Here is a 22,578-nt window from a genome sequence, read left to right as displayed (position 1 = left end):
TGACAGTTCATCCATTTAAACAACTGAAAATCTAGGAGATAAAATTCCTGCTTTGATATTCATTCTTTTTGCTTATTTATAGTGATATTATATAGATATTAATGACGCTATATAAACAGACTACCATATTTGGAGTTTTAGTGCACATTTGGAAACTGGTGCCGCATTAACAAAAAAGTATATTTTACCTTTTTGTAAAGTATGCGGTGAAAGATAGTTTTACATTGCAGGAAAATACTAAGTACACTGTAAAGCATTTATATGCTGTGTAATTTATGAATTTTAATTTGTGATGTGTTATCAATAGATATTTCAAATTTGTAAAGGGATATAAATATTAGCCTCCCAATTCTTGCAGTTTCTTGTAATTTGGTTATAAAGTGCTTTCTTCATGTAAGTTTTTTTTTTTTTTTTTTTTTTCCCCAGATCTTCTGCTTTTATATTTTGCATCTCTCATTCTTAATTGTGAGATCTTTTCATAACCCTATTAATATGAAACTAACTTTTGAAGATGTAATTTTTTCATCTGTAATTTTCCTTCACATGATATTTGCAAATTTTCTGATGATTTGTGTATAAGATTTTAGATCTAATACATTTCTGTGTCCATAATTTATGAAAATTTAATAACTTTTGCCTGTTGTTTATTTCGAAAATTAAAACATGAATGGCAAAAGATTCTATGATGCATGAAAGGATGAAAGTTTCATTTTTTTAACGTAAGGAGAATTTAATTTTTGTTTATATATATTTTTATTAAATATATTGCATAATTTGTAATAATACATCGCCATTTATGCTGGAATTTATAAAAAGGTTTGTATCTTTATGATTTTCTGCATCTGCACAAAAAGTATTCATGAGAAAGTGCACTATGTCGGCAAAATAGTTGAGCAGCAACCCATGACATCGCCCAAATGTATTGTTTATTTTTACACTGAGTATGTATATACGTTGGTAAGTTGAAAAATAAGTTTCCCCTGTCGACTGTGGTCAGAGTTGTGTATGAAAGTCAAAAAATAAATGAGACATTCAAGATATGACATACCTTTATTTTTCCACATAGGTACCAAGTACCTTGAGACATTTGTCATATCGCTTGATAAGCTTCAAAAAGCCCTCCAGGAAAAAATCAGGGCTTTGCATATGGAAGAAGCGTTGAATGGCTTGTTTCACTTCAGTATTGCTTTCAAAGTTCCTTCCCCCAAGATTTTTCTTCAAAGCCAGAAACAGATGGAAGTCGCTTGGTGCGAGATCAGGACTGATGGTATAGGCGCTTCCAACCAAGAGTTGCAATATGGTTTTGCATTGCCGTCGCCGAATGTGGTCTGGCATTGTCATCCAACAGCAGAACGCCAGATGTGAGAAGGCCAGGCCGCTTTTTCCGAATCGCCTCTTTCAATTTCGACAGGGTGTCACAGTAGCGCGTAGCATTGATGGTTCCAACCTCCAAAAAGTCCAGCAACAAAACTCCTTGGGCATCCCAGAAAACTGTGAGGAGCACTTTACCTGCAGAGAGAGTTGTCTTGAACTTCTTTCGGACAGGTGATGACGGATGTTTCCACTCCATAGATGCGGCCTTCGATTCTGGTGTGAAATGGTGGACCCACGTTTCATCCCCCATCACAATCCGAAACAGAAAGTCATTGCCATCTTCATGATAACGCACGAGATATTCCAGGCTGACCCCCATGTGTTGTTCCTTGTGTGTCGAGGTCAGTTGTCGGGGCACCCATCGTGCTGACACTTTTCTGTATCAAAGAATGTCGTGGATGATGTTTTGAGCTCGCTCATGTGAGATTCCAAGTTCTTCCGCTACTTCATTGATGGTGATACGCCGGTTCGCTCTAATCATGTCATCCACCTTCCTAACTTTGCATCTGTAGTGGCCGTGCGTGTCCGTCCAGCTCTCGGTATGTCCTCCACTTGCTGATGTCCATTACTGAATGTGCGACACCATCTCCGCACCATTTGCTTTGACATCACACCTGGCCCATAGACTTCCACGAGGCGGTTATGAATTTCTGTTCCTGATACTCCACATGCTCATTCATAGCGGATAACCGCTCTCACTTCCTCCTTTGACCACGAATTCAAAACGCACCTTCTCTCCATACCTACCGGGGCTCAAATGAGAGGCTGGTCTCCGCTTTGCGCAGGCATTGCAACAGTGCCATCTGCTTGATTTGCAGCGACCTCTACCCAATGGTGTATCAGTGACTTGCACGTTTTCCTGCTGTGTCGCCTTTCGCCCATAGCCGTTCAACGCTTCTTCCATATGCAAAGCCCTGATTTTTTCCTGGAGGGCTTTTTGAAGCTTATCAAGCGATATGACAAATGTCTCAATGTACTTGGTACCTATGTGGAAAAATAAAGGTATGTCATATCTTGAATGTCTCATTCTATTTTTTGACTTTCATACACAACTCTGACCACAGTCGACAGGGGAAACTTATTTTTCAACTTACCCTTGTATATATATATATTTGTAAGGAATTATAATGGGACTGTGGAATTTGCCGGCTAATGAAATAGGAAATGTTGTATTTCTTCTTCAAAAATATGGTGTTTTGTCCAACAGCAGGAAATGCAAATGCATTCCATGAAATTTTTTCCCCCTTAAAAACAATTGAATTTTATAGAAATGCAATATTAGAATAGGGGATACTAAATTTTTGCTGTTGTGTAATTTTTTTTTTTTTTTTTTCAATGAAAACAAGTCTGGTACATGGGAAAAATAATAGCATGCGCAAAGACGTATTTGTTGAATTTTTGATTTTTTTAAGCAAAAGTAGATCACTGTGTAAATGGGGAAAACACTTAAAAAAAAAATTATGTAAGGATTTCTTGAAAAAGGTAAGAGTTTTATTATAGCTGTTTCTTGTTTTTCTAATTTTATTGACTGATTACTCTTGTATGGAATTTTTTGTGTTTTCCCAATCTGAAAACAACTGCTGCCGTTTGCATGTTAGCTTTATGGAAATCAATCAGCAATTCGTTAGTGACTATTTGGGAAAAGGATGTGGATAGTCAGAAAATACCTGAAATTTTTGAAAAAAAAGGGTAATTATTGAAAAAGGATTGTTGGCTGTTAATTACTGAGCATTTTTTAAATTCAAAACTGTACTGCAAAACAGCATATTAGGCTTAAGAATTTTCAATATTGTGTTAAGAAAAAATAACCTTCGATTTATGATTAACTCATTTTGTAAAATCGATACTTCCAAGCTATTTTATGTGTATTTAATAAATTTGATGATAAATTTGAGAGAGATATTTTTTTTTTACTTTTTTAATGCTACAATATGATTTAGTTACATTTATTATTTAATAGTATATTTTATTGATTTCATATACAGCAGTTTTAAATTTGTGTGAAATCTTTAAAATTGTAATGAAAACAAATATTTTTTTCTATTATTTGAGGAACATTTTTAACTTTATCATTGCATATTTATTGTACTTATTTGTATTGTTTATTTTGTGTTTATATTTAAATTTATGTATTTTTAAATTTTATTTTAGACTTTGCTTGATCTGCTTTGTTTTAAACAGTGTGTTCAGACATATGTATTCTAACAGAATGAAAGTGTTTATTAGCATGCTAAATTGAAATATTACTTAAATTTCTTTGCATGCGTATCCTTCTTTGTGTGCTAGCTTCTTGTATATTGTTCTGTGTAAGCAAATCTTTATGTGTGCCTTTCTGTTTTCTGTAACTAATTCAGAAATGATATCACATTCCTTAATGATAAACATGATTTGTTTAATTGCATTCATATTTCCATTATAATTTTAGAATTAAGGTCATATTTTCATTTTATATATAACAAAATATATGTTATGTTTAAGTACAAGCAATTGAAACTTTTATTAATTAGTTTTAAAATTTTTTATGTTTTTTATAATAATATATTTGATATAGAGAGTTAAAAATATTAAGTTATTGAGAGTACACAATCAATTTAGATTTATTTTTGATTATGTTTTTAAATATTCTGTTTAACTTAATTTATGAATTAATTAGTCTTATTTGCTTGTGTAAATGTCTTTTATGTAATAATAAATTTCTTATGTGCTATGAAGAAATACTCTTTTTATATGAGTTGATATTTAAAGTCTACCTATATATTTTTATTTTAGAATGTTAAAACAAATTCTAGCATCGAACATCCAAGTCCAGCTGATCCAATCGAAAGCATAACAAGAGAGCTTGAGTATTCCTTAGATTTGCATAGTGCAACACGAGGGCAGTATTGTGTTAAACCTCAGGTATTATTGCTTGTTTACATTGTTTTAACATGAGCATTTTTCAGATGTTCAGAAATTCAAGGCGCTTTTTTTGCTAGCCCAGATAATTATGTTTGCAGTTATTCTAGCCTCTTGCAGTGCTGAGAGTGGACTGTTAAATTTTATGTACAGAGGCTATGTTTCCTTTCAAACTGCATAATTTAGTGTATATACTTTTTTTTTACTATACTTGAAGTAACTGATGTAACCAAATTTTACAGATAATTTAGTGATTGCAATAATTTTGGAATTCTACTCACGCCCCTTTAGCAGAACGCTATGTTTACAATATCAAAGACTTTTATAAAGATATTTGAAAATATTCTTTGGCAATGTGTGTCTAACTGATTATTAAGAGTACATATATTTATTTTCATTTGTAAACCAAAAAATTTAAGCAAATTATTTGCTACTGAAGTTTTGAGGTTGGCGTATACATTAGCTCAGTATGGTTTTACAAATAATTCTATCAAAAATATTGAAATTACTTGAAAAAATATTGTATATATTATTATTTAATCCTAGTGTGTATTAAAAAACTTCTAAGTATCCCTATTCAACTCAAAATTTTCCAGCTATTCTTGGAAGTCTTTCTCCGTAATAGCATCATCCCCTGGTTGATATCATCATCTTCACTTCCATTCACAGCATTACTAAGGCAACATTTTTTTAACAGTTGTTTCTAATGACTTTTTGAATGGATAAGTCACTCAACTTCAGCTGATCTGCTAAACTTTTGATGATACTTTGCAACTTTTTCAAATGCAAATGCATTTGAAAAAGGCGACAATACTCAATCATTGAAAGTTTGCTTCTGCTAAAATAAAATTTATATCAAGTAATTTTTTTTTCTTGCATTTAGATCCATAGCTGAATTTATAAGGTAATTTTAAATTTATTTTACACACAAATTTTCAATTTTAGCTGAATTTTGGTACAAAATCTTCACTCTCTGCTTATACGTGGATAGTTCAGAAATTCAGATTATATTTAGAAATATATGCAATTGAAGCCTTAAAAATTCATATTCTTCTTGCTATAAGTAGTAGGAGATACTTTTACTTCCTCTTTTATCCCATGTTTTAATATATGTGCCCACCAGCGGCCAAGTGGTAAAGTCGCTGAACACTGGTAGTTCGGTCCGAGGTTCGAATCCCGCGAATGGGCTGGCTGCATGGGCGTTTTTGTGGTTTTCCCCATGTGTAACGTGTATACGAGCCAGTTTCCCTTAGAAAGTCCACAAAGGCATCACTCCCCTTAGGCAGATAGACCTCCTGTGCTTTGCCATAATTAAAATATACACATACACAAGTTTTAATATACTGATAAAAAAATGAAAAAATTGGCACGTTCTTCCAAAGCAGATATAAACAGAATATTTATATGAGGGTCACTGTGAAATTTCTTTGAGATACACGTTTTTTAGGAGGTTTTTAAAGTTATACTTACGAAATTTAAGGAGTGTTCAAAGTAATCTCCTCCAGCATCAATACACTTCTGTAGGTGAGTTTTCCAAAGATTTTAAATGCCTCAAGTCATTTGTTTCTTGGGATAGATGAAAAAAATGCATTTATAGCCTCATTAATCTTGTCTTTGGAATGAAAACGACATTCATTTAAGTTCTTTTTTATATTAAAACATAGCCGTAAGTCACACGTTAGCTGTAACTGTCTTCTGTTCTTCCAACTTAATGGCTTTGACTAGTCCTGAAGAAAACGGCATATATTACTTTTTTCATGGCACATGGTTTTTCCCCCATTGTGGGTATGGTATCATCTTCAGAGAAGCATACTTTACTTTCTTGACAGGTTGGAACGTTAAAAAATGGTATGTACATTTCATCACCAGTTACAATAATAGACCAGTTACAACAATAGAAATAATGCTGTGGCCTTCATCTTTAAGTAATTCAAGGGTTTCTGTACTGATTCTGATGATTTTTTGGTGCTCAATTAAATTATGGGGAACTCAATGGCAAACAAGTTTTTTCATGTACAATTTTTAATGAATAATTTTATGTATGGCGGCACATCCAATGTTAAGTTCCTTCTGTATCATTTGGTAGGTGTAGCTGTTTTTATCGATTAACATTTTCCGTACGGCTGACACATTATCTGGAATTACTGCTGACAACGGCTTTCCTGTATGTTCTTCATCCTGAAGAAAGTTGTGACCTCTTTGAAATTCTGTAAACCATCTGAATAAAGCACAAGATGGACCTTCATTTCTGAATATTAGTTATAGATGCTGAATGCATTCTTCTTGATTGAATCCCACTTTAAAATCATAGAAAATCATAGCACAGTAATATTTTCACAACACTCCATTTTCCTTTCTGCCTAAAATTTATTCTATGCTAAACTACTTGTAGTTGGCCAATAAAAAATCATCTGCTAGGCTAAAATAGTTCAGATTTTTAAATCTAACTATTAATTTTTTTCTACTGCTTATCATCTATGCATATCTAAAAAATTTCTAAAAAAATCCTCCATACAATCAAACTTGCATATGATTTGTTATAAATAATCATCAAATAATCATTTAAAATATATATTTATAAAAAAGTTTAAAGTTCCAAAGAGTTTGAAACAAAAGGGGAAATAAGGCAGAGAATTTTAATATGTGCAGTAATAAAGAATGTATAATTATATTATGCTATTTGGTGTTCATTTTACACTTTCCTGTTTGTTAAAATGCATATAAAGATGTAAAGGGTAGGCTGTGACAAATTATTTCCTCAGATTATGTAATATCATCATGTTGTGATCAGGTAATAAGCTTTTATGCCCAGAGGGGGAAAAAGCTATATAATGATGTATTAGGTACAAGTTGAAGCAAGGCTGTCATCTATGCATCCGAGTAAGCATATTAGGTATCGTCAGGCTCTGCTAACTACTAAAATTCCATCCTGGATGAAATTCCAAGGGAAAGCAGCTCAGGATGTAGTTCAAGATCTCCCACATCTCTTCGCCTACCACCAACCTTTCAAGAGGATTTTGGCTCTCTGTGTATATTGATTGTCTCCTTGTCACACATATATTATATGTTTACAAATATCCATGCCTACTCCAGGATTTGAACCTAAACCCTTTCGGTTTCCCAGTCATCATTACTGACCACTATACCATCTAGGTAGCATAATGATGTAACAAATGTTTTGATTAGAAAAGCAATTTTTTGGAGTAATAACATGAATATGGATCATTATTTTTTAATGCTTACTAGCTGTCTGTGTGGCCAGCCACCTAAAATAGCTATTATAAAATGATCCTGATGAGTTCGATTAGTGTAATTTCAGAGTCCAGCTAGTAATAATAGAGCTGAATAAGTGCATTTATAGTTTAAATCAATTTATTAATCAGTAACAGATAGATTAAATTTGAAAAAAAAATTTGTAATATTTTATATCAGACAAAGGCAACACATTGCTTTTAAATCATGAAGTCTGTTGATTAAATTTGGAAGGCAAATAACCCTCAGGGGCTCACTTTTGTGAGTACGGGTCTGGCAATCCCGAGGTACCCTAGCCCTCCAGGGGATCATCTTCTTGGTGAGATGGGTGTCACGATCCTGGAGCCGCAGTAATTATCCTCTCTTCCGTCACCTCTCCTGTGACCTGGAACCTTTTCCTTGTCTTCTCCCTTGTAGTTTTCCTCTTAGGAGGTTGGAGCTTGTCATCAGAGGCTATTACAGCTCTTGTATTTAGCTTCGAGTGACGAGAAAACTGCCCACGTGTTTGCCATGTGTGGAGATCCGTGTCACTGGAAAGGAGGGTCCTGGTAGTTGAGGAGTGAGGTACTGTCCTGAACACACTGCTTTGGCCTCTGCTTCAGCTAAATGGATGGCACTTTGTCGTCCTCACAGGTGTCAAACGGCTGGTCGCTATTCCTTTTGTCAGTGGCTTGGGGATAAGTTCTCGGTAGTACCTGCTTTCGGGAAAGCCGACTGTGGGGGTTCAGTTTGCGTGTAGGTCTGGCTAGCCCTAACACAGGTTTCTGTATTCCGTTGTTGGGCTCCATGGTGGGACGGACGGTTGGACCTGAATCTTTTCTCTTTCAAATATGGCTCAGCCAAATTTAAACTCTTCAACTGAACATAATTATGCATACAAAAGAGTGAAAATGCCAATGTTAGTTTACCCAATAGTCAAACTCGTTTTATAGTCATAAACAACTCTACCGGGCAGCTTAAAAATATGTCACCATTTCTGATTCAAAAATATATACAGGCATGTGCAGGAGAACCAAAAAACATAAGACGACTGTTCTGGACACCTTTTAATTGAAACTTTCTTCCAGCCAATCTACAGCTCTTCTTGGCTTAACCAAACTTGGGAATGTGGAAGTCTCTGCCTCTGTGCCTAAGACACTAAATTATTGCTGAGGAATAATTTCAGAGACTGATCTTCTTTCTGTCTCGGATGAGAAATTCATCTCTGAACTCTCGCATCAGAATGTGTGCACTGCAAAGCAAATCAAGATGCATAAAGAAGGTTAGCTGATTGATACAAAGCACGTCATCCTGACCTTCAACACGCCTGGTTTGCCAAAGAATATAAAGGCTGGTGTACTGTAAGACCTTATATTCCAAACCCAGTGCGGTGTTAACAGTGTCAACGTTTTGGCCGTTCGAAAGTATCCTGTCGTGGTAACCTTACATGTGTTCGATGCTCTGTAGAGGGCCACCATGACAGTGAAAACTGCATTGCTGAGCCATTGTGTGTAAACTGCAAGGGAAACCACACTGCATTTTCTACATCCTGCCCAAAGTGGAAAGCTGAGAAGCAAGCTCAGGTCATCAAGATAATGCAAAAGATTTCTTATCCAGAAGCTAGAAAAATAATGCCAAGCATGCAGCCCGAACAAAATATATCATATGCCAAAGCTGCTAAAAGCACTAAATCTGTAGTGACCCTAACAGATATGACTATGCAAAAGAAAGCTCCCCTGATAGACACACCAAAAATTATGATCATTCCCAAGAACATCAAAGACACTAACAAAACATTAAATACGAAAATGTCACGAAAATCAGAAAATAAGCCAAATAAAGGACCAACAAATCAGAGCATCAGCTCTACTGAAAACCTGAGCTCAGAAGGCATAGATTCTGAGATGGATTTAGATGGTGGAATGGAAATTTCAAGACATCTCCTCCCACGCCTGACAAAAGAGCAGCACAGATGAAATAAGCAATCATAATGGCTACCATTATCTCTTGGAATTGTCGTGGTTTCAACAAAAATCTTGTTCATATAAAAAAACTAATTAGATCACATCATCGTATCTGCTTTGCAATCCAAGAAACCTTAGTAAACCTGAACAACAGCTGAAGCTTTGGAGGTATTGTTTTATTTTTATCAGAAAAGGTCAGCCAGTTAATGAATGGGTCAGCAGAGGTGTAGGTCTCACCTTGCTTGATTATCCTTCAAGTATTCTCCTTCTTTCAACTTCCCTCCAAGCTGTTGCTGTGCAGGTTAGTACAGGAAGGTTAATTTCAGTGTGTTCGATATACCTGCCTCTCAGCAAACGCATTCAGCAGCAGGACTTAAATAATTTAATTGAAGAATTCACTGTTCCCTTTATTCTTATTGTTGATTTCAATGGTCACAATCTTCTTTGGGGAAGCAAAGACATAAACTCATGTGGTAGGCAAATTGAAGAAATGATCATTGGTCATTCTCTTTACCTCCTTAATAACAGAGAGCATACTTACTTCCACCAGCCTATGAGGACTTTTCACAACATTGACCTCTCTATTTGTTCACCATCTCTGCTTCCATTTTGCAAGTTTAATGTCGGAAATGACCTACATGACAGTGACCATTTTCCTGTTTTTATAACTTTTGCAGATAAAGATTTAACTATTTCTAGACCTGCACATTTCATTCTGGGGAAAGCAGATTGGGATCTTTTTTTCCTTTTTTACAGAGCTTTCAAAAGAAATGATGAGCGACGTACCTATAAATAATGCAGTGGGAACTGTTACCAATGTCATTATTCAGGCAGCAAACTGTTCTTTCCTCTCTCTTCAACAAGATTACAAAAATACCTGTTATTATTTAAGTATGTTCTCTGTTATTAAGGAGGCAAAGAGAATAGTCACTAATCACTTCTTCAATTTGCAATGGTATAACTGACAGTGCCAAGAAACTCAAAGACTGCAAAGAAGAACTTGGGGAAAGTTTCGCCGATATCCTACATTGTGCAATCTAATAGCCTTCAAAAAAGCCAAAGCAAATGCACGAAGAGTTAGAAGACAGAGCCAGAGGTACTCTTGGGTATCCTATGTGTCAACAATCACATCCTCTACATCAAGTAAAAAAACAAACAAGTGTGGGAAAGAGTAAGGAAAGCAACTGGAATGTACAATAACCACTCACTTTTCATTTTGGAAAAAGGTAGCAGAGTGATAAGCAACATAAAAGAAATTGCAAATACAATTGGGGAGAGTTTTTCTGCAGTCTCTGGAAGCAACAGTTGTCAACAAGCATTTCTTTCTGTCAAGCTACGGTCCGAAAATCTTCCAATTGTGTTCAACTCTCCCAACTCTGGTGTGATGTATGGGTGACGCCAACCAACAAGATGTATAGAGGGCGCTAACTCTCAGTCTAGAGAGGCGCCAAAAGTTTAGTTTTCAAGAGGGAGACCAACAAAGAGGTCATACGGAAGGCTCGTGGGAGCCATTAATGAAACCGAAATTCACTTTTATTACTTTATATATTTCAGTTATTAGTATTGTAGTTTAGTATTAGTTTTGTGTTTGTGAAATAAATGTTTAAAAATACAAGAAGGTGGAATTATTTCTCTATGAGGCGGTGGATGAAGAAAGGGATGATATCACACGCTCTCTTACGAGAACCAGAGCTTTAGATGACGGTAGAGAAACTTCAAGAGAAGCAGGTAGGAAGCTTTTGATTTTATTTGCTCAAAGTATAGATGTATTGAAGATATATATATGTTTAAGATATATATAAATTAAAATGTATAAGAATACTAAGAAAGAAAACTTAGTAAACCTTCTTGGTGAAATTGAAGATACACAAACTGTTGGTTTAACAGTGGTTCAACTAAAAGGTAAAATTGAGGACAGTAAAATATTTAAAGATGATCCAGAATTTGTAATTGGATTATTAAACTCAATAGTGGAGGAAAGAAAAATTAGAGAAGAAAATGAAATAAAAGCTAGGGATACACAGTTAGCCTTAGAAGCTCAAAAGGTTGAACTTAAAAAATTAAAATTAGTGCAGCTAGAGAAAGAATTAGAATTATAAAAAGTTAGAAGTCAGAATACAGTTAAAGATGGATCTCGCGCAGATAAAGACATGATTACAGGTTTGGGAAATTATTTAGAAAATTTGATAAAGAGTGTTAAAACGTTAACTATTCCTGTTCCGGGAAGATCGGAAAATTTCAATTTGTTGTTTCAAACATCAGAGAGAGCATTCATAACTAAAAATGTACAACAGGAGCTCAAATCCGAAATTTTGATTAACATTTTAGGGGATAAGACAACTAATATATTATTTTACACTAATGATGAAGAAGTAAAATGTTATGAAACCATTAAAAAACTAGTATTAAAAGAATATCAGCCAACTGCTTATGAATGTTTAATGAATTTCCGAAGAGCACGACGCGATCCTAAAGAGTCACATGTTCAGTTCGCTTCTAGACTGTCTGCAAATTTCCAGTATTACTGTCAGTTACGTGAAGTTAATGATTTTGATGCACTTTGTCAACTAATGATTTCCGACAAAATTTTCCAAACGCTAGACAAAGAAACGACAACTTACATTAATATTAAAACAGGAGAAAATTGGTTAAAACCTAAGGATTTAGCTAAAGAAGTTGACTTGTATTTTGTAAACAAAGGCAAATCGTTAAACGGAACCACTTTTAACACTAATGAAAACATAGCTAAATCGTCCCACTCTTCAAGAGAATTGAAATATATTCCGCCTCATATGAGAAGCAACATAAATAAAAATAAATATCCACCCAAAGACTGTTACATATGTGGAAAATTAACGCATCTCGCTAAATCTTGTCCACAAAGAAACAAATCGGTAACACAAAACCCTCCTCTAAAAAAAGAAACACCAGAGAAAAATACTGGTGATAAAGTAATAGCAAAAATCGGATCTTCATGCTTGTCAAATGAAAGTTTTACGCAACCATTGCAAAAAGTAAATATTTGCGTTGCAGGTAACAAAATCCAAGCCATAATTGATTCAGGTGCTGAAATTTCTGTTATAAATCCGAAACACATATCAAATTTCTCTATTGAGAACAACTGTAATATTAACCTAATTTCTGCATTCGGAGAAACCATACAGCTAAAGTGGCTAGAATTCCGCTATCCATCAAAAATACTGATAATCCTAATTTATTGAAACCTGTCGAAGTATTAGTAGCTGTAACAGAAAAACTTCATATTCCCTGCGTAATTACTCCAAATGTTTATGATTTATTGACCTCTGAATCTCATCTGCTTAGCGCAAATCGTGATTGCGACACGTCTCCATCGCAGATACCTGAAACGAGGAGTCATCAGTCAAAACAATTCGAAGGCGAAAGCCGCGCTGATTTATTTATGACAGGAGGAGAGCAAGATTTAGTCATAAGTTGCATTCAGGGCGAAAACGAAAGTGGGGTGGGTCAACATTCAGATGCCAGTATTTTTAAACAACAGCAAAAGGAATGTGAGACATTACGCAATATCTATAAAAACGCGCAAAGAAATAAAAATAAATATTTTTTAATGGATGACTTGATTTATCATACTGAAAGAATTTCCGGAGAACAAGTTAGTCAATTGGTATTACCTAAAGTTAGAAGGGAACAAATTTTAAAATTAGCTCACGAATCTATTTTTGCAAATCATTTAGGGATGAGAAAAACAAAAGAAAGGATTCGTTATTCATTTTATTGGCCAAACATGTCACAAGATATTGAAGAATATTGTAAAACTTGTAAGGAATGTCAGTTACAAAGTAGAGAAAGAACTAATGATCGTATACCCATAGTTCCAGTTCAGAGGCCTGAATTTCCATTTGACACAGTGAATGTAGATATAATCGGTCCAATTGAACCTCCATCAGCGCGTAAACACAAATATGTACTATGTTTAGTCGACCAACATTCTAGGTGGCCAGAAGCTGTCCCTTTGAGAACTATTACAGCAAAATTAACATGTGACGCATTATTAGAAATCTTTATGAGAACGGGCATACCTCGGGTAATAGCTAGCGATCAAGGTACCAATTTTGTTGCAGAATTAACACAAGAATTCTATGCCAGATTAGGAGCAAGTCCTAGATTTGCAACACCAGGGCATCCACAAAGTTCGGGATTAGTTGAACGGTATAACCAAGTTCTAAAACGTATGCTTCATCATATCATTAGAAACGACTCTAAAAATTGGGACAAACATATACCATACCTGTTATTCGCTTACCGCGAAATTCCAAATTATACTACGGGAGTATCCCCATTTAAATTAATGTATGGAAGAGAGGCCAGAGGTCCGTTGTCAGTATTAAAATCGTCATGGTCAGGAGAAATTCCATTATCAATAAAATTGGGTAAAAGTGCTGTTGATTATCTACAGGAGCTAAAGATGAATTTAGAAATAGCAGCAGAGCAAGCATCTATAACTGCAGAATTGAAACAAGGTGCATATGCAAGATATGCTAATCGAAGGGCTATATATAAAGAATTCAACCCTGGAGATCAAGTGTACCTGCTGATTCCAGATTCCAGTAATAAGTTATATGCCAGATGGATAGGACCTGCAGAAATAGTATCTCGTTGTAATCCAGATTCTTACAGAGTCAGACTGACAGATGGTACAATAAGAAGAGTACATGTAAATAAAATTCGAAAATTTAATCCAAAAGTACAGGCAGTAGGTGTAATATTTGAGAACGAAGAACTAGGAGAAGTCCATCCCATACCCAGTGTGAGTGACAAGTCCGATCATTTTCATTTTAGCGAGTAGATTTAAGCCATTTAGATGATGATAAAAGGAATGAAATGATGAACTTGTTAAGAAAATGTAAAAACTTATTTATAAATAAGGTACAAATTGCCAAAGTAGGAGAACATAAAATAAGATTAAATGACAATGAAAGGAAGAAGCCATATGTTTATCGAATTCCAGAAGCATTGAAGCCTCAAGTAGATAAACAAATCGAAGAAATGTTATCAATGGGATTGATTGAAGAAACCAACGCTGAAATTTCGTACCCAATTGTATGCGTTATGAAGAAAGACGGTAATCTTCGCCTTTGCGTTGACTTTAGATCCCTTAATGCAGTAACGAAACCAGATGACTTCCCTATGGAAAATCCTAAAGAGCTCTTATTCTACATTGGAAAAGCCAAAGTGATATCCAGCATTGATTTACTCAAAGGCTATTGGGCCATACCATTAGAAAGAGAGAGTCAAGAATTAGCATGTTTCAAGACACATCGAGCTCAGTTTCAATTTAAAGTCATGCCTTTCAGGCTACGCAACGCTGCTGCAACATTTCAGAGAGTCATGAACCAGGCCCTTGCTAAATACAAAGATTTTGCTCGAGCCTATGTCGATGACATAGCTGTTTATTCAAATAATTGGAATGAACATTTAGTACATCTTGACACCATTTTTTCAAAACTGTTAGAACTACAGTTTTCCATAAATCTCAAGAAATGTTCCTTCGCTAAAACTCATATTAAGTATCTAGGACATATCATCGGTTCCGGCAGTCATCGTACAGATCCAGAGAAAGTGGAGGCTATCCAGAAATTAGCTAGACCTCAAACAAAAAAAAAAAAAAAATTGAAAAGCATTCTAGGCCTATGTAATTATTACAGAGACTACATTCCACATTACGCTGAAACAGCTTATCCATTAACCGAGCTCACCAAAAGAAGAAGTCCTGAAGAGCTGTGCTGGACAGAAAAACGCGACGAAGCATTCATTAAATTAAAGAAATGCCTAATGGAAGCACCTAGTCTTTATACCCCTGTTCCAGGGTTACCTTTTATGATTCAATGTGATGCATCTTCAACAGGTGGTGGAGCCTGCTTATCTCAAAGGAAAAACGGAAAGTTGTACCCGATTAGTTACACCAGCCAGAAACTTACCAAAACACAACAAGCATGGCCAACTATCAAGAGGGAAGCTTATGCTGTTATTTGGAGCTTGAAAAAGTTTGAAACTTGGATTTTTGGATCACCTGTGGAACTGATAACTGATCACAATCCGTTAACTTTCATCACAAAGAACACACCACAATCTTCTAAGTTACAGAGATGGGCTTTAGCATTACAAAAGTATGATACTACAATTTCACATTGCCCATGTGCTAAGTTAAGCAATGCTGATGCGTTGTCCAGACTAGAGACTATTGAGTGACTTCTGTGAAAGAAAGAACTTTTCATAGATATTTATGAACTCTTAATATTATTATTTTTTATGTGTGTGTTTCTTTTTCAGCTACTCTCCTAGAGACTTTTAAGTATATCATAGACGCTTTAAGTATTCTATTGCATTAGAATTGTTTGAATACTAATTTTTAATCATTTATATACTATTACAGTTTTAGAAGAAGTCTTGTAGTAGGTGTAGAACTAACCTCTATAAGTATTGTGTTATATATCTTTCAACTTCAGTATCGATTGATTTGTAGACTTTAGTAGGTAAGTAACTCTTTCGTTTGACGTCACCATAATTTGTCATATTTCAATAGGCTTTCACCCTATTTCAATCTTGGATGGGGGGTGTGATGTATGGGTGATGCTAACCAACAAGATGTATAGAGGGCGCTAACTCTCAGTCTGGAGAGGCGCCAAAAGTTTAGTTTTCAAGAGGGAGACCGACAAAGAGGTCATACGGAAGGCTCGTGGGAGCCATTAATGAAACCGAAATTCACTTTTATTACTTTATATATTTCAGTTATTAGTATTGTAGTTTAGTATTAGTTTTGTGTTTGTGAAATAAATGTTTAAAAATACAAGAAGGTGGAGTTATTTCTCTATGAGGCGGTGGATGAAGAAAGGGATGATATCACATCTGGGATTTTACCATGTTTGAGCTTAAAAGAGCCCTCATGAAGACACATATATCTAGCCCAGGTCCTGATGCAATTACGCATGACATGATAAAGCATCTTTCCTATAATTCAATGAATGTCCTTCTTAGTCTGTTCAATAGAGTATGGAAAGAGAACATCATCCCTAGTACATTGAAGAAAGTTGTCGTTATACCTATTGCTAAGCCAGGTAAGGATCCAAGAAATCCCTAAACTACCGGCCAATCTCACTTACGAGTTGCATTTGCAAATTTTTTGAGAAAATGGTAAATCACTGCCATGTCTACTATCTGGAGAAAAACAGTATAATCTCTGCTTATCAGAGTGGTTTCCAAAAGAGCAGGTCAACAGTAGACAATATGCTTCACTTAGAAACATCTATTTGCTAAGCTTTTGTAAAGAAGAACCACTTGGTTTCATTATTTTTTTATATGGAGAAGGCATATGATAGATGATATCATATAAAAAATATTGATATGGCATTCCTCAGGGATCTGAATGATTGTGGTTTACATGGTAATATGCCACTTTTCATCTATAATTTTTTGAAGGCTAGGACTTTCCAAGTGAGACTTGGTTCTGTATTGCCCAAGGTTTTTTGTCAGAAAAAGTGTGTGTCTTAAGGTAGTGTTTTGAGTGTAACATTGGTTAGCTTAAAAATAAGTTCTGTTTTAAAAGAACTTCCTCCTTCTGTTTCTGGTACATTATGTTGATGACCAAATAAGTTGTCAAGGAGCGGACATGAGGTATATAGAGAGACAATTGCAACGTACAATTAATAGATTCTTGAGCTGGTCGAATCAACATGGATTCACCTTTTCAAGCCAGAAGACCGTTTGTGTACATTTTTGCAGAAAGCGGAATTTGCATCCTGACCCTAAACTGTATATTCATGGGTCACTGATTCCTGATCATTCAAAACTTAAATTCTTAAGGCCCGTCTACACGTAGCGATTTTCTCGGCCGACTTAGCTGGCCGACAATATCTGAGATAGCTCGCCTGTCCACACGGAATGATTTTCTCGTTAGTACAGGAATTCACTCAGCCAATCATTGTGAAAGGAAGTCCCGCTCTCTACAGCGTCACATTGTCTACGATTTGTAAACAAAGCTTATGGTGTTGTCAAATAATCAAAATAATGGATGACTATTTTAATTTAAATTGCTACTATAGATACAGCTACAATTTTGAACTTAGCCACTGCTACAGAAGGGAAAAAAAAATGCGTTTGGATCAGAAATTGGGTCAAAGAACGAGAAATTCATGGTGTCTTCGTAATAATACCCTGCTCCGGCAGTTGAGTGTTGAAGATACGGTAAATTCGGAAAATATTTACGGATGATGCCATGTGATTTTGATTTTTTGCTAAATTTAGTTTACAGCAAAGTTTTAAAATATATATACAGTCAAAAGTCTTTAATCCGGACTCATCGGGACTTCGGCGATTCCGGATTATCGATTTTTCCGGATTATAGATCATCAGTTTAAATCTGGTAAGACGGCATGCAGAAATTATAAAATTAAAAATATGAAAACGTAATTTATAAAATAATGAGCAATTATGATCTAAAGGGTATCAAAATTTACCAAAAAAGAAGCCTAATATTTATTTGTTTACTTTATTAAACATTTCTTTTAACGCGCGGATGCGTAAAGCATACCTTACTCATAGCCGAAATTAGAAAATTGCAACCAGAAAACTGTGATTTGTATTTGTGATATTTATAATGACGAGGAATTTGATTTAAATCATATCAAAGACGGAGTACATCGAAATTAAATACTACATTTAGTAAGGAATTATAAGCCGACTAAAATAAACACATCTACCCTGAAGATAACAATAGTGTTGACAGATCAACTTCCAGTTCATTGCGTCGCGATGTGCCCCCCCCCCGCGCAGAGCAGCGTGAAATTGATAAACAGATTTCGAAACGTTTAGATAAACAAAGGATATGCTTTTATCCATTTTTTGTAGCAATTCGTTTTTTGTTTGATGGACATCGAAACATACTTTCGTTTTCTAGATCCTTTGGGAGCTCCAGCATCGGAAATTCTATTTGACATAATCGAAAGTTCAAGATTACTTTTAGAAAATTGCTCTTACAGGCTTCAAAAAATAATAAGCCGGATCCAATTTGAAGATTAAGGAACAACGCAATTATCAACATTAACTGAAATAGATAATTAGATAATTTTAGCTTTTACCGTCCTTTATACATTAAACGCGCACGCGAAAACGTATTCTGCACTTGCGCAGATGCATATGCGCAGTCATAAATGTCTTGCGCGCACGAGTAAAACGCTTATGCGCATGCGTCAATGCGCCGCATGCGCAGAAAGATTTTAGCTTTGAGGTCCGGATTATAGATCATTCCGGATTACGGATGTCCGAATTAACGACTTTTGACTGTATATGCTTTTCCTTTGTGTACTGAGTACATAAATTACTCCTTTTTTATTTTATTTTATTTATTTTTTAATTTCATTTTCTGGCACTCCTATTTGTGCACTTAACTTAAATCTTGAAATAATAATATAACCATGTTTCAAAAAAAAAAAAAAAAAAATAGTAACTACTGTGCTTTAAATCAAAACCTTTATTAATGAATAAATAGACAATAATGTCATGAATATTAAACCAGTATGAGTAAAAAGTATTAATAAAGAATAAAGATTACTACATTAAAAAGCAACAGTGTAATTTCAGTGCAAAAGTTTCAAATAAGAAATATCATAAAGGTGCAAAGTCTTAAGTTAAAGTAGTATATTTATTCAACTCTGTCAATTAATCAGCTAATAAAATTTAGCAATATTGTATTAAATTGGGCTGTAATTTGTTTTCGCAAAACTCAATTAGCACAAAACTGAGTTTGTGACTTTTGAGCTTGTAAACTAGTAAAGTTTTCACCAGTAGATCTAAAACACGTGCCAACGGCCATTCGAAAAATAAAAAGAAAGGCGTTAAATTTCAATAAACACCACACTTGTAGGCGAAAAAATAAAAAGTGACTTTCAAGTCATGCAGCTCAAATTTAGTGATGGAGAAACAAAATTAAAAAGTCCTTCAAGGCGCAGAGATCCCAAATTTAAGGTAAGGGATCAAACTCACGATCTCCATCTACGAAGAAAACCTGCTCTGCTCCTTACCACTGAGGTATAATTGCTCGTGTAGGAAGTGTCAGAAAAGCTGTGTACTCCGTTAGCTGATTAACTCCCATTTTCGGCGAAGTCAATGAGTCTCTGTGCTGTTTTAAATCGGCCCGTAATTTCTCAACTGGAGATTTTGCTTTCTGAATTTTTTCAATAAGTGCGACCATAGTTTCAAGTAGTTTCTAAATATTTTCATCTAGTACCCATGACCTGGCATCATTAATAATTTTTGGAACTTTTCTTGGGGAAGTAAAAATAAATTTCACCCCGAACAGAAAATATTTGAATATATAAAGTAATGGGAAGACAAAGCTTACCAAAATAAATGAATCTCTTAATTTGTTATTTTTAAAATTTACATTACTTGTATCCCACAACACAACATTTTCTCTATAGAATCTATTAGTTTAAAAATTTTAGTTTCCCTCCAACGAAAGGCAGCCATGTTTATTATTCCAAATGAGGAGAAAAGAACGTCATCACTCAAAGCAATCTTATTGGCTAGAGACCCCGATTTTATCGTACGCTAGTGAGCAGTGAACACCAGTTCTGAAATCGTGGCAGAGAACATGACCGACTTTTGGCGCATGCGCAGATCCTTAAAATTGTTGCTGTACAAGAAAGTCGGCCGAGAAAATCGCTTCGTGTAGATGGGCCTTTAGGAATGTTATTCGATCGTAAACTGACCTCCCTCCCTCATCTACTATATTTGAAGAAAAAAATGCTTTAAAACATTGAATCTTCTTAAAGTCTTAACAAATACCTCTTGAGGTGCAGATTGTTGCGCTATGCTACATATTTACAGGAGTCTCATTCGTACTAAATTGGATTACGGCTCAGTGATTAATGGCTCAGCACGGCCTTCTGTGTTGCTGAAACTAGATCCCATTCATCACCAGGCTTTGAGGACATGTTCTGGAGCCTTTAGAACATCTCCTATCCAAAGCCTTTATGTGGACAATTTTGAACCATCCCGCCATTTAAGGCATGATCATTTGTCTCTCTGCCATTATTTCAATGTACAATCACAATTAGAACATCCTGTTGAGATCACTTTACACAATCACATGTTTGATCATTTATTTGAAGCACGGTCATCCTGCCTGCCTTATTTCTCCATAAGAGTCCAATCACTGATTAATGAGTATGGGTTATCCGATATGAATGCCCAGTCTGTAAAGCACTTTGATATTCCGCCTTGAGAGAATGCACAGATACAACTCCTTGATGTTTTTCACCAATTCAGAAAAGTAAATACAAATAATATCATCTACAATCAGCTTTTCCTTGAGCACAAGCAAAAATACCACAGTTATACCCCGATATACAAGGACGGTTCGAAAGCAGCCAATCATGTCGGATCTTCCTTTGTGATAGGAAATCACACGGAAGGTAGATGCTTGCATAAGGCTTGCTCAGTACTAACCTCTGAGATAACAGCCTTGTATTATGCCCTATTTTACATATCTACCTGCACCAGAAAAAGTTTATAATCTACACTGACTCTTATAGTGCACTAAAAGCCTTATAATCATATTCAGACACTCACAACCCAATAACTGTGGATGTTCTGAAGCTGAACTTAAACTTGTGGAGGCAAGGATATCAGATTTTGTATTGTTAGGTACCCGGACACGTGGGGATAAAAGGAAATGAACAGGGGGTAAAAGGAAATGAACTACTGTTTTAAGGAACTTCATTTTAAATACTTTAACAGCTATAACGTACCTCTTCACCGTTTGATCGGGAAAGAGGTGAATGACAACCTGTTTCTGAATCTAAAAGAGATTGGATTTTATCATTTAATTTGGTCTACTTTGCAGTTTTTATAAATGTTCCAAATATTTTAATGTGTGTTTTTACTCTTCATACTTTCAATTTTCATTCTGTTGATTAGTCACATCGCTATCATCACAAACATATTTTAATACTGGTTTTATCTTTCATCTGTATAGATTCAAAATTTCACCTTTCATTTGGCGCATTATAACTTTAAAGTTTGCACCATGAAACTCCATGGAAGACAAATATTTTATACATTGCAAATTGACAGTGCATTCTTTTAAATCACTTAGTTTTCTGATTAATTTTAAGACTTCTTTTTTTTTTTTTTTTTTTTTTTTTTTAATGCTTTGCTCAGTAGCAATACTTTGCTTTTTAAATCTCTGAAACTGTTAATCCAAATTTTCATTGAATTTTCTCAAAACATAAAATAAATCATAGTTTTATGTCATTCATTGCAGATAATTTGATATGAGTCCTTGACACCAATTATTCTGCAGTCAAAGTGGATTGCAGTTAAATCGTTGAAATTTCGATTATGTATTAGAAGATGCCGGGAACTTTTGAAGAATTACAAAATCACTTGATTATCCGAACATATTTTACTACTGGTTGATTATTGTATAGCATAACATATCACAATAGGGACAATCTACACCCCCACAATTTTGATGATGATGGATTACATTTTTAATAGAAGCAGCTAAGCAAAAGACATCCTGTAGCTAGCAAGTGAAGGTGGAGAAAAGAAAGAGTGTAGTTGGATTGAAGCAGTATTTATGGTAAAATTTTGCATTAATTCGATTGGCTAAGAATTGTACACGGTGCGCAATTAGTTTTCAGATAGGAGGCAATTTCAAAAAAGTTATTACTATTTTTAAAATAGAGAAGGGGAAGTGCCCAAACTGAAAAGAGGAATTAGGGGCTCTTACTAATTTAAAGTATAACTCAAAGTTGCATATTTTTTATCTTAAATATATATATGTGATATATATAAGATATAACAAAATATGATGGCTGCTTTAAGAATAATTGGCAATCTCAAAATTAACATTCTAGATTTGGTGCTCTCCTCCTAAATTCATTTGTTCTCCCAAATTTGAGATCTTTCCATGTTATATAACATTGCTTGAAAAAGGTAACTAAAATTAACCAATCACTGCTTAGCTTCACTTATACACCTACGTAGTATAAATACTGCTTTGTGATCATTACGTCTCTCTTTTTTCCTAGCATTCTGCCATGCCAACATCTCCACATTGCTTATGCTT

At 34.9% G+C, this 22,578-nt stretch overlaps 1 protein-coding gene across 4 annotated transcripts in view; it reads left to right on the top strand.

The window, feature by feature from the left end:
• LOC118193930 (WD repeat-containing protein 44) overlaps positions 1-22,578 on the top strand; it is a 156,593-nt gene that overhangs the window by 34,625 nt on the left and 99,390 nt on the right. For 3 of the 4 annotated variants that reach the window (XM_085813353.1, XM_085813352.1, XM_085813355.1), the window contains one exon: positions 4,144-4,272. The exons of the other annotated variant lie outside the window; for it this stretch is intronic. In XM_085813353.1, coding sequence (XP_085669479.1) covers positions 4,144-4,272 — 129 coding nt within the window. The remainder of the gene's footprint in view (positions 1-4,143; positions 4,273-22,578) is intronic. 4 annotated transcript variants of the gene reach the window in all.

This window comes from Stegodyphus dumicola, chromosome 3 (genome assembly GCF_044657685.1).
Source record: "Stegodyphus dumicola isolate Sdum_Otavi_A_Nest chromosome 3, ASM4465768v1".
Taxonomy (NCBI): domain Eukaryota; kingdom Metazoa; phylum Arthropoda; class Arachnida; order Araneae; family Eresidae; genus Stegodyphus; species Stegodyphus dumicola.
The sequence above is the reverse complement of the archived record's forward strand: the minus strand, read 5'-3'. Positions and strand labels throughout refer to the sequence as shown.